At 45.2% G+C, this 12,297-nt stretch overlaps 1 protein-coding gene across 1 annotated transcript; it reads right to left on the bottom strand.

Annotated features, from left to right (window-relative positions):
• Positions 1 to 3,051: 3,051 nt before the first annotated feature.
• On the bottom strand, positions 3,052 to 12,295 carry SLC25A32 (solute carrier family 25 member 32). Its single transcript, XM_083186941.1, has 7 exons — positions 12,036 to 12,295; positions 10,446 to 10,596; positions 9,665 to 9,750; positions 8,014 to 8,174; positions 7,804 to 7,917; positions 5,967 to 6,112; positions 3,052 to 3,534 (listed from the first exon to the last, which is right to left on the bottom strand). The coding sequence occupies exons 1-7, from the start codon at positions 12,202 to 12,204 to the stop codon at positions 3,396 to 3,398; spliced, it is 966 nt and encodes a 321-aa protein (XP_083043067.1). The 5' UTR covers positions 12,205 to 12,295; the 3' UTR covers positions 3,052 to 3,395.
• Positions 12,296 to 12,297: the final 2 nt, after the last annotated feature.

The following is a 12,297-nucleotide window of genomic DNA, read 5'->3' as shown; positions in this document are numbered from 1 at the left end:
TGGATGGGGTGGGGCTAAAATGACACGCTTATGCCATTTCAGCCCACCCTCTCTTCGGAGACCTGCGGCGGGGGAGGACGCATATGATTGCTCAGCAACATATTACTCAGTGTCACATTTTCATCAGCGAACAGAGATTGTCACTGATGAAAAGGAGACACTGCCAGGGGAAGCCGCGGGGGGGGAAACAGCTGATCGCCGGGAATCCGCTGCTCGCAGGAGCTTGCTCAAGTGACCAGTGCAGGGCTGGTCACGGGAACACACTCCCGGTGACACTAGTCACGTACACATGGGGATACGGTTGCTCGGTGACCATATCCCCAGCGATTCTTGCTAGAATCGCACTGTGTATACGGGGCTCATGACTGTGCTGCTTTAGTACACTGGGAATCAGAGGATTGATGTACCTTGAGGAAGACTTCAGTGTTGAAACGCGTTGGTGTTTTTTATTTGAATCTCTGTGGAAGGTACCCTTCACTTGTGTTGTGACTGTGTCTGTGGTGAGCCACTAGTGGCGCCCTCGTTGCTCCCCGGGCCCTTTTTTTGTCACTCACTTACTGTTTTCCATCTGTAAGAAGAGCCTTCCATTTTTATTGTTACATCAATAAAACTTTTATTTGGATTATTCAATCTGCTTTGGTGCCATTTCCTTGATGTGGAGAAAAGAAACCTTTATGGGTGGACATATCGTTTAGAAGAAGTAAGATCACGTGAGCATCAATTTTAAAAGATACCTTTATATGCTTTATGAAATACTGTGAATGTAAGCTTGCTGTAAGCACCTTATAGTTGATTCAGCACAAAGGGTGACCCCATAAGAATTTATTATCACGAAGACCCATACTGGACGGATCTCATCCTATTTGGAGTTCCTGATATAAGACTTAAGAACATTTTAAATAGTATTACACTATGTATATTCTTTTTTTGTATGAGAAATATTGGAGGAGTAGGGATTGTACTACATCTCAGTTTTCATCTCGAGTTACCATACAAGAATACGTAACTATACTTCCCATCTCTTTTGTATGTGCGCAATTATTATTTCACCTATCGCTTGTTCAGAATTATCCACCCTACCCCACAAGCTTGCTGCCTAGGGGTCAACCTCGACTCTGAACTGTCCTTTGTTCCCCACATTCAATCTGTCTCCAAATCATGTTACATGCATCTAAAAAGCATATCCAAAATACGACCCTATCTCACACAAGACACTACCAAATCTCTTATCCATGCACTCATTATATCCGCATTGATTATTGCAATAGTCTCCTAACTGGCTTCCCAAGAACAGACTCTCGCCACTGCAATCCATTCTAAATGCTGCTGCTAGGCTGATCTTCCTTGCAAGACGCTCATCGTCTGCTGATCCGCAGTAATAGTCCCTCCATTTTACTGTAACTAATATAAAACCATTAACCATACTGCACCAGCATATATCTCTTTACTTTATCACAAAATATCTCCCATCTCGACCACTCCGCTCTGCACAAGATCTGCGTGTCTCTTCTGCACGGATCACTAGCTCCCATTCACTATTACAGGACTTTCATCGGGCTGCTCCCATCCTAAGGAATGCCCTTCCACGCACAATAAGACTCTCCACTAGCCTCCAAAGGATTCAGTATTAAATCCCGGCGTTCGAAATCCCGACTGGGGGGGGGGGGGGAACGTGGATCGCCCCCCCTTGTGGGCTCGCTGCACTAATTTTTTCTCCCTCCGGGGATGTTGTGGTCACCCCCGGAGGGAGAAAGTGTCGGGATTTTGAACGCCGGAATCCCGACCGCCGGGACTTACACTGCATCCCCCTCCAAACTTTCAAGCGTTCCCTGAAAACTCATCTCTTCAGGCAAGCCTTTCAAATTCCTGAACTGCCCACATAACCTTAAAAAGCTTTCATTCTAATTGCATCCCATCAGGACTGTTCTTTGTAATCGCCTGGGACTACTGTACTATAGATAGCAAGGATACATAAGGATAGGTACCATTTCCCTATAGATTGTAAGTTTGCGAGCAGGGCCCTCCTAACTCTGTCTGTCTGTAATCACAATTGTAACAGAATATGCTGTGCAATCAAAGAAACTGTAAATAAATAATAAATGTTGCTGTGTTACGCCAGGAGATTGCAGGATATCAGTGTGCGGGAACTTATATATTCTGCTGGATAAATAGAGTATCTGTCAATTTTTTTTTTTCTTTGAGTAAAAATAAGGTACTGTATGGGAACAATGGACAAGCAACCATGTGCTCCCAAAATGGGTTAATTTGTCTGAACAGCCACTTTTTTTAAAATCTCTTTTCCAGTATTTGTATAAAGGGTCAATTGCCATCAGCTCCCATACAATACCAATTTTTTGTTCCAACCAATAATATTTGATAGTGAGTATCCAGTTATACCAGATCCAGCAGTGTTAGCGGCCTGGCAGGCAGAGGGTGGGGATTCCCCTACACCCGCTTGAATGTCCAGCTCATCCTCTTTTGAAACAAGTGGTCACCGCTTCTGTAGAAATATGAGTGCCTGTTTAAAATTTAAAGGGTCAGATGCACCTTAACACTCTAATTTGAAACCAAATTTGAACACACAGATGTAGCCGCCCTCAGCCTTGCTGAGCGCTCACCAGATCCCCATGGCTGGGAAGCACTGGCGGAGGATGGTGATGTGCGGGACAGCTCACTCACTTACATGTCCCCATCCGTAAGGCGGTAGGGAGCGGGGGACAGAAGGCTTCCCTGCCTGTCTCCACTTCGAGCCACATTATCAGTGTGCTGGGGACGGAAAGTCGCTTGCCACCTGGCTGGGTACAGTAAAGGAGTATTCAGTAAGAATAATGACTAGTCCAGAACCATGTTAAACTAAAATCTAAGGCACAACCATCACTTATGCAGCCAACAGCGAAGGAGAAGACCACCAAACCCTCAATGGTGATTGGGTGCCCATACTGGTTGTTTTGTTAAAGTAATTATCCATGTGAACAGGACCAGTGCTAGTGTCACCAGCCTTCCATTACAGACGTGCTTGTTGTGGTTTGTTATGCATATAATCATTAAAAGAATATTTTTTAATTTTATTATTTACTTCCACTGTTTTTGCTTGTAAGTCTGAAATGTAGAAGCTGTAATATAAATACAACTAGAAATGAAAAACATTAAAATGTAGATGTCAGATCCCAGTTTGTAACCAAAAAAAAATTGCTTGCACATACAACTGTAGAAGCAATATACATACAAATGTAATAAATTAAAACAACCGCCTGCTCTCACACAGGTATAGAGACACAAAAACCCTGCATAAGTTCCAGGCAGCACATTGGCCGTTCCCGTGCATTGTCTCTGCAAATCACTGCTTGCTCATCCAAAAACATTTCCACCAACAGTCCAAGAGAGGGCAGTATAGGCTACTTATTTCCTGGTTTCCGCAGGCCCAGCAGGAAGTGGGAGACGTTCTCATATACTACAAAGGTGATACAGCAGGCGGGAGTCACTCGGATCACATTGGGAACAATTCCTTTGTAGAAACCGTGGACACCCTCTTTCCTTTATGAAGAAAGTAAAAAGCAGAAGAGTAAGTTCTAATCAATATCAAATATTCCATTACGAGAGAAAGACTAACCGAGCAGAGAAAATCACTTTGCAATGTTGTCATTCTGCATGCCGACGCAAGGAAAGGCCACCAGGTCAGTAGTTCTTTCAGCTTTGGAAATCGGTAACCAATGGTTATGATTTGCAATCATAGATGTTCCCAATCCATTAAAGGATTTTAGATGATTGTCGAATTTCCAACCAGTGGCTGAATAACTGACTGTAGCAGCCAACCCAAAGTACGATTGGATGTCAGAAACCCGACTTCTGATGTCAATCCCTAGAGTTTAGACCAGTGGTAGCCAACTCCAGTCCTCGAGAGCTACCAAGAGTTCACATTTTCCAGATAACCTAGCTGCTGCACAGGGGCACTCATTACTCACTGACACATTTTAAAAGATCCACAGGTGGCGCTAAATGCTTCACTTGTGATTGTGTGCGGAGACCTGGAAAACATGCACTGTCTGTAGCTCCTGAGGACTGGAGTTGGCTACCCAGGTTTAGAATTTAGGGTACTTGTTTCCTATCTGGGCGCCCACTAAGTTAATTGCGCACCATGCTATTCTCCGTAGAGAAATCGGATCGCATCGCATCGTACACATACACGATATTGAACGATGCGATGCGATTTCCCATAGGAAACAATGTTAAATGGCTCAATTTAGCCAAATTCTCATAGGAACAATAGTAAATGGGCCAAAAACACCCCTGAACATTGAAATGTCCCCCCAAAAGTAGTTGACGCCACCCCGCCATCAACGTGAACCCGAAGCGTGGCGAGCGCAGCGAGCCCGCGAGGGGCGGCGGTACGCGTCCTCCGACCTTTTCATGCCCTACTATCCACGTCGGCGTGGAGTGAGAATAGAATAGTGTGGCGAGCGCAGCGAGGGGACAAGGATACCTTCACAGGTAAACGCGTCCCTTCGCGGGCTTCCCAGGTGTTTGCGTCGCCATGGACACCTGGGAAGCCCGCGAGGGGACGCGTATAACTGTGAAGGTATCCGCGTGCGCTCGCCACGCTTCGGGCTCGGTGGCTCGCTGCGCTCGCCACACTATTCTATTCTCACTCCACGCCGACGTGGATAGTAGGGCATGAAAAGGTCGGAGGACGCGTACCGCTGCGCTCGCCACGCTTCGGGTTCACGTTGATGGCGGGGTGGCGTCAACTACTTTTGGGGGGACATTTCAATGTTCAGGGGTGTTTTTGGCCCATTTACTATTGTTCCTATGAGAATTTGGCTAAATTGAGCCATTTAACATTGTTTCCTATGGGAAATCGAATCGCATCGCATCGTTCAATATCGTGTATGTGTACGATGCGATGCGATCCGATTTCATTACGGTGCCGTACGTAGAAAACCTGGGCGCCCAGATAGGAAACAAGTACCGAATTTAGTTTAGAGCACAAGATCTGCTCATGTTCCTCAAAGTCCAGGTGAGCAGAAAGCCAATGTGCTGCTTGTATGGGGAGAGGAGAGTACATTTGTTTTTTTAGCAGAGCCAGGTAATTGGACGTTCCATTGATAGTGGGTACACAGCCTTACACATCACCTAATAGATATATCTGCAGATACTAGATCTGAATAGATGCTCTCCATAAACTCGATCATCACAACTGGGCAGGAGCATTTACCTACACACGCCCACTTAAGTTGTCAATCATTGCCAGTTTCTGGTGCGGGGCTACCAGCATGTGGTATGGCGTCTGACAGGGGGAATCCCTACTGCCGGTGCTCCGACAGGGGGCGAGAGCAAAGAAGCCCATTGCGGGTTTGCCACAGGTTCTAATCTCCCTCTATGGGAGGCGTGGACCCCCACAAGGGAGAATAGCCTGTCAGTCAGGATCCTCCTGTCAGAGCACCAGCAGTCGAAATTCTGACAGTCAGGATCCCCCCTGTCGGGCAGTCATCCTGCACCCTACCGGCGGTCAGTGTATATACGCTTATATATGTGCAGTGTTGCACAGCCGACAATAACTATGTCGTTCCCAAACATATCTCTGGTACATACTGGCCAATCACTTAACGATATATCATCAATTGATCAGCCAATATAACTGCCAGTGTGTACCCACCATAAGAAGGCAAGATTTGCTCAAACACTTCTGTTATCTTTTATCACTTCATATATATTATCTGGAACAAGGATACATATTGGGGCTTACCGGGCACAACTCTTACCTGTTCAGTAAGCCATGAAAATAAATTAACAATTAGCTTGGATCAGCCTAATTATTTACTTAGCTCTGTTATACGGTTAGTAATTAACTACAATTTGCAGAGATACAAAATCGGGCCCGAAGGTTTCATAACTTGATGGACCAGGGTAATATCTCACTAATGCACGTGTAATCACCAGACTATCAGATATATGACATGTCTACTCACCGCCAAGTCCTGCTGATGACATCGACCACCCCGGCGTAGCGATTGTGTTGGTCCTGCAGACGAGCGCGCACTACTTGATACGGATAAGTAGCCGCCACGGCAAATATCTTTGACATCGCTGCCACGGTGATGTATTCCAGAGTGTTCTGAATAAAGAAAACAAAAAATTACTGGGCATTTGTACACAGCCTTTTTGGAAATTGTACTTTAGCCAAAATAATGATGAAGCCTAAATAGGTGACCTTTCAAAGATGCGCATTTCTGCCTCACAAACGGGTGACACAAATGAATATAAGAAGTTGAACTTAAATGAATATTAATGAAATAAAAGTTTTTCTACAATGGAAAATACAGCTTAACTATATCGGTTTAACTATAAATTATTAAGCCGGGTCACAATTAAACATATCGGAACAAATAGTGTACAGCCTATTGCATGCTTCCATGGCACGGCCAACCAGAGAATGTTGCAACCGACCTGGTGAAGCGAAATGATGGGCAGAATGATAAGTCTGGTAACGTGCACCGGCAATTTGCTGTGGTCTGGGGCAAGAAGAAATCTCCCGGACCATCAGCACAATTGCCAGTTGTGCATATGTGTACCCGGCCTTAAGCCCCGTACACACGGGGATATATATTGCTCAGTTTCTCCTGTTCATCAGCGACCAGAGATGGTCGCTGATGAAAAAGAAGCCTGGCAGTGGTAATCAGCTGGTCGCGGCAGTGGCATGTTCCTGCAACCAGCGATCACTACAGGGGTAAAAACGGGAGAGCGCACCCGTCGATATATTGCCGGTGCACACTCCCATCGCGGGCAATATGGTCACTCAGCGACCATATTTCCCACGTTATTATACAAAATCGCCCCCGTGTGTACGCACCCTTACACTATAATATAACCAAAAAAAAAAGTTATGGTTTTATATAGTTGTGCTTGTTTTATGTTCTCACAAGTCTTTGAGCTTCCAAAGGACACATTAAATAAATAAAATAAAAACTACAGACGTGTCCTCCCTCATCATTGCTACAATTACAGCATATAACCCCTCTGGTCACGCCTAGTCCTGAGCAACATTTACCAACACTGAGAATCTTTTTTTCCACAAAAGTGTGCGTTGTATTTATGTAGCAAGACATGATTAAAGTGATATGTGTATATTGTGTGCGCAACTGCATCTGCGTAGGAAATTCTATGTTACAGCATCAGTAGCTGTTTTCCTAAAACACACTAACGTAGCATTTTGTATGCAGATACATGTGCACTCACACACAGAATATAAACACGGAGCATTATCATTGTAATCAGCAAGGTCTGCTTGTGTGTTAGTCAGTTAGCGACTGCAGGCGTGGCCAAAAGTCACATGGGAGTTGGCATGCGCCTCGTGTCCCGTGACCAATTACATACAGAGGCTTGATGAGGAAGGAGGAATCTGTGCTTAAAGCAGTTATGGTTAAATATACAAATAAATTTATGGAAGCCGCGATCGAAACTATCATTTAACTGCATGTTCTAAATAAATGATCGCTAAATCTGATTGGCTGCTAAGGACAACACCTCCATTTTCCATTTTAGAAGCTCTAGCAAATGTAACTCTTAGGGTAATAGTAACATTGTATAAAAATGAAAACATATGTATGTGTAAGTCTAAAGCAGGGCTGGGCAACACCGGCCCTCCTGATGTTGATGAACTACATATCCCAGTATGCCTTGCATCAGTTTCAGAATGGCCACATAGCAAAACTAATGCAAAGCATCCTGGGATGTGTAGTTCACTAACATCAGGAGGGCCAGTGTTGCCCAGCCCTGGTCTAAAGGTATGTAAAGACTTGGTTTTACCAACTTAGCATCACTGGGCTTATTAAGGTGCTTGTTATATTTCATTTTTAAGTCCTCATACGCCATGAACTGAAGGGCCCCGTGAGATGTTCCCAATAGGCCTGGCACGAAACCCTGCAGACACAAAATATGGCAGCTGTAGATCATAAATGGCAAACACACAATCTGTACATACCGCACATCGCTAGATATCACGCAAGGAGACGTTACCTTGTATAACCCCGGGATTCCTTCTTGCCTGTAGATCTTCGCCAAAGCATGGAACATGCCCCGGTACTGACGTTTGGAAGGGTCAGTGCCAGCGTCATACTGAAGGACGAGACGAGTCTTTGTAACCCATATTGGGTTTGTAAGACACAAGGTTAAGGCACCTGTGTAAGGGGATAGAGAAAAATAATAGTACATAAATCATCAACAGAACACAATCCCCAGTAACATCACTTTTTCACCCAGCATTGATCGGACATCATTTCCCTGTGTACAGAGGTGTCCTTGGAATATTTGAGACTGGGGACAGGAGCACATGTAATCAAGGACCATCACTTATGTTTTGGAATATTGCAAACCGTGAATGAAGTTACTGACAGCCCCATGTGTGTGTTGGAGAACCCGTTTCAGACTTATACCCCTTTTACACCAAGGAAAAACCCAGGTTGGACCCAGGTCAATGTTGGTGTAAAAGGGGTCAACCCAGGTCCAGTAACACAGGTCTCCTACCCAGGTCCTGACCAGGGTTGAACACTGGTTGGACCTGGGTCGTGGGCGGTGTAAATGGTCCCAACCCAGGTTGGGACATCCGGGTAGTGCTGAAAGGATACCAGAAGTGCTGGACGCCTTTCCACAGTGCGCTGCAGTGGCAAAAGACAGCAGCCAGGAAGGATATGGGCAGTGCACACAGAAATCATAATTGGATGCAGTATCATTTATATTATTATTTATTTATTTATTTTTTGGGTGGGGGGGGGGGGGGACGGGGACGGACTGGGGGGAGCACATGGGAGATTCCATCTGCTGCTGCAGGGGAAGGGGCTGGGGAGAGCACATGGGTGATACTGCACATTTATACCGCTATGTGTGCTTGAGCACTGAATAAAACTTTTTGAAAAATATTTTACAAAATAAACAAACCAACATTTTTCAATGTTAACTAGTCATGTCTTTTAATTTTTATTTTAAATCATTGAGGGAAGGTTGTCTGGCAGTTTATCAGTCCTAAAATGGACATTTTTAATGTCATCCATAGGGAAAAGCAGTGCTGACCCAGGTTCAGTGTAAACGGCGCCGACCTGGGTCACAGTAAATGGGGTATGAAGCTGGGTCCAACCCTGGAAACTCCTGTGTTCAAAGACCAGGGTCCGACCAGGGATTTTGGTGTAAAAGGGGTATAACGCTCCTAAACAGGTGCTAAATACCAACAATGCCTCAATCACTCCCACACGAGCACCAGTCAGTTCCCCACATAAATATGGCACAGTGGTGACAGCTGTAGCATAGAGTATGAGTCATTTCATCAGAGCATAAATTTGCATTTGAGATGGAAATTAATACATTGTCAGTCAGTACAATTATCTTACATTCATGTTTGACATTGGTTAAGACAAGTCCAGTGCCACAAACTGCACTATTTCAGGGCTATGTACCAAACCTTGCAGATAGATTACTTGGACAGAGTTACAATACCAGCCAATCAGCACCTAGCTAAGAGCTAATTGACTGGTACTTTATCACGCTCGAAAGCCAGTACATAGTACGGAAATTTGGTGAGCAGGGCAGACATTATAGTACTGTGTATAGATACTGTAGCTTCCATCTCACATTCCTTTAAGTCACTAGTCCCACAAGGACCTACAGCCTGACTCACCGGCACCAGCAGCAGAGAGGAGATGCTCAGTGGCTGTAAGGTTCTCCGCCCTACCTTCCTTCTTGTACGCTTTGATAGCATTGTAACTGGAAGGTGAAAAACAACATAAATAGATAAAAACACACAGATAAAGTAATAAAGAAAAATAATATGATAGGTAAATAAAGACCGAATCTGTGGGTAATAATGCAATATACAGTACCGCCGTAGATAAGAAGTGTTTTAACTAGCAGTGAACACCTGAATTTAATTAATCACAATTGCATCTATGATAACATCACACAGGTAAGAGAACTATACTGGAACCCAGGGTGTAAACTCATTAATATAAAAAGAGTCACTCACTCATGTCAGGATAATATGATGCATTACTTTAGAAAACAAAGTGCAGATGAGGTTATAGAAATATAAACCCTATTACTATACACAGTAGTCTTCATTTTAGCACCCAGCACCTGAAACAAACCATGCAGTACTGCTTTCCCTGGGGTGTTACACTCTGCTCTGTCGTTTCTAGCACACTCTGGTCTGTATCTCAGCACTGGGCAGGGGGAAAGCAGCTCATTGTGTATGCACTGAAGGGCTCTCCCCCCTCCCATCCCCTCCCCTCCCCTCCCCTCCCCCTCCCCCCCCCCACCCCCCACCAGGGATGAAAGCAGTCATCACTGTCCATACACGCTGGGCAAAGTCACCCAGCGTGTATGGACCTTAGGTGTATATCTCCGTCAGACAGAACATCTTTAATTTAAGCATCTAATACGGGGACACAGTAAACACTTACAAGAAGAAGTAAAGTCCCCAGGAGGCCCCAGCTCCCCATATATTAGGGGTAACGCCCTGATAGAGGCCGCGTAGTCCTTCCTGTTTCCACACGGTGGACATGCAGTGCAATATGCCATTGTACTTAGGTCGGAGATCCAATCCATCGCTCACTGCAAAGACATAATAAGTACACAGATATAATAAAGTCCTGTATGCAGACATACAAATCACAACCATGACATCAGGAATGGATTGTGTAACCGCTGAGATACGGATGAAAACAGCTTCAGTTACACAAAGTAAAAACAATGGCTAGCAAAAAGTGTGAGTGAGCTTTATAACAAACACAACAAGGTGGTCAATCAGCCAATCAGAAATGGTCATACTCACTAGGGCATACGCTGCTACATCTACCGACGTGTTTGTTTAAATGCCCACAGTCACTTGGAGTAGCACGAATGGTGTAATGGTCAGCATTACTGCCTCACAGCACTGAGGTCGTGGGTTTGATTCCCAACATGAAACTGTGTGGAGTTTGTATATTCTCCCCGTACTTGCGGGGGTTTCCTCCGGGTACTCCGGTTTCCTCCCACAATCCAAAAATATACTGGTAGGTTAATTGTCTCCTAACAAAATTAACCCTAGAATGTCTGTGTGTACATGTACGTGTGGTAGGGAATATAGATTGTAAGCTCCATTGGGGCAGGGACTGATGTGAATGTTCAACTATTCTCTGGACCGCACTGCAGAACATGTGTTCGCTATAATATTGTTAAGTTGTTACGTTTGTTTTGTATTTTGAGCTGTAAAAGGCTAATGCAAGCACTTTGAGTCCTATTAGGATAAAAGTGCCATATAAATAACATTATTATTATATAAATAACTGGTAATAAATAAACAGTCGGGATCCTGACTGACAGGGGCTATAATGCCTCGTGGGTGCCCATGACCCCCATAGCGGGAGAATAGAATATGTGGTGAGACAGAAGTGTGACGATCCCGTGGGGCTTCTCTGCGCTTGGCCCCCTGTCAGAGTACCGGCAGTCGGGATTTTGATGACAGTATACTGACCCTTCGGAATCCCGACTGTTGGGCCGTCATACCACACCTAGCTATATATAGACAGTAAGCCTTTGCACACTGTACTTTAGTTCCCTGAGGTGGTTCTGGTTGAGAGGTCAACAGTCATTAGGTCGACATGCAATTGGTCAAAGGTCAACATGAGTTTTTCACATTTTATTTTCCTTTTAACTGACTTGTTCATATCTTACAATCCATGTGTTCTACATGTAAACAGATGTAAACAGTAAAGTGTGCCAAGCATGGCATCTTACAATGGCACACATTACACTAATTGGGGGGTCCATGCAGACTCATGTTGACAGGCGCCATAAACACGTGAAACGCATGTTGACCTTTTCCTGCGTCAACTATCACCATAGTGATCTTTTGCTTGTGTCAACCTTTTCACTGTCGACCTAATAATCCACACACCTCAGACTGAGGACGGGTCAATGAAGACACGAAACCTTGGACTGCTGGACCCCACGGAGCCAGAGAGGGTAGTTGCTGGAAAGTAGTTACTATCTGATGCATAATACACGAATACCTGCGAAGCGGATTTTGACCAGGTCCAGCGGGTGCAGAACCAGTGTGGACACGACGCCCCCGCTCAGGCCGGCCACCAGGTTTTCGTACTGGACGTGCCTAAGGAGCTGGGACCAGGGAGCGGCCGGGGAGGATGGGAGCGCGGCCTCCGGCCCAGACGGGACAGCCATGCAGTGCGGGCGCACCGACCGGGCGAACGTCTGACACCTGCAGCTGCAGCACCGCACACACGTTGCATCATGAGATACAGGAGGAAGCAGCAG

Source organism: Crinia signifera, chromosome 5 (genome assembly GCF_055691185.1).
Source record: "Crinia signifera chromosome 5, ASM5569118v1, whole genome shotgun sequence".
Lineage (NCBI taxonomy): Eukaryota > Metazoa > Chordata > Amphibia > Anura > Myobatrachidae > Crinia > Crinia signifera.
Note: the sequence above shows the minus strand (reverse complement) of the source record. Positions and strands in the feature narration are given on the sequence as shown.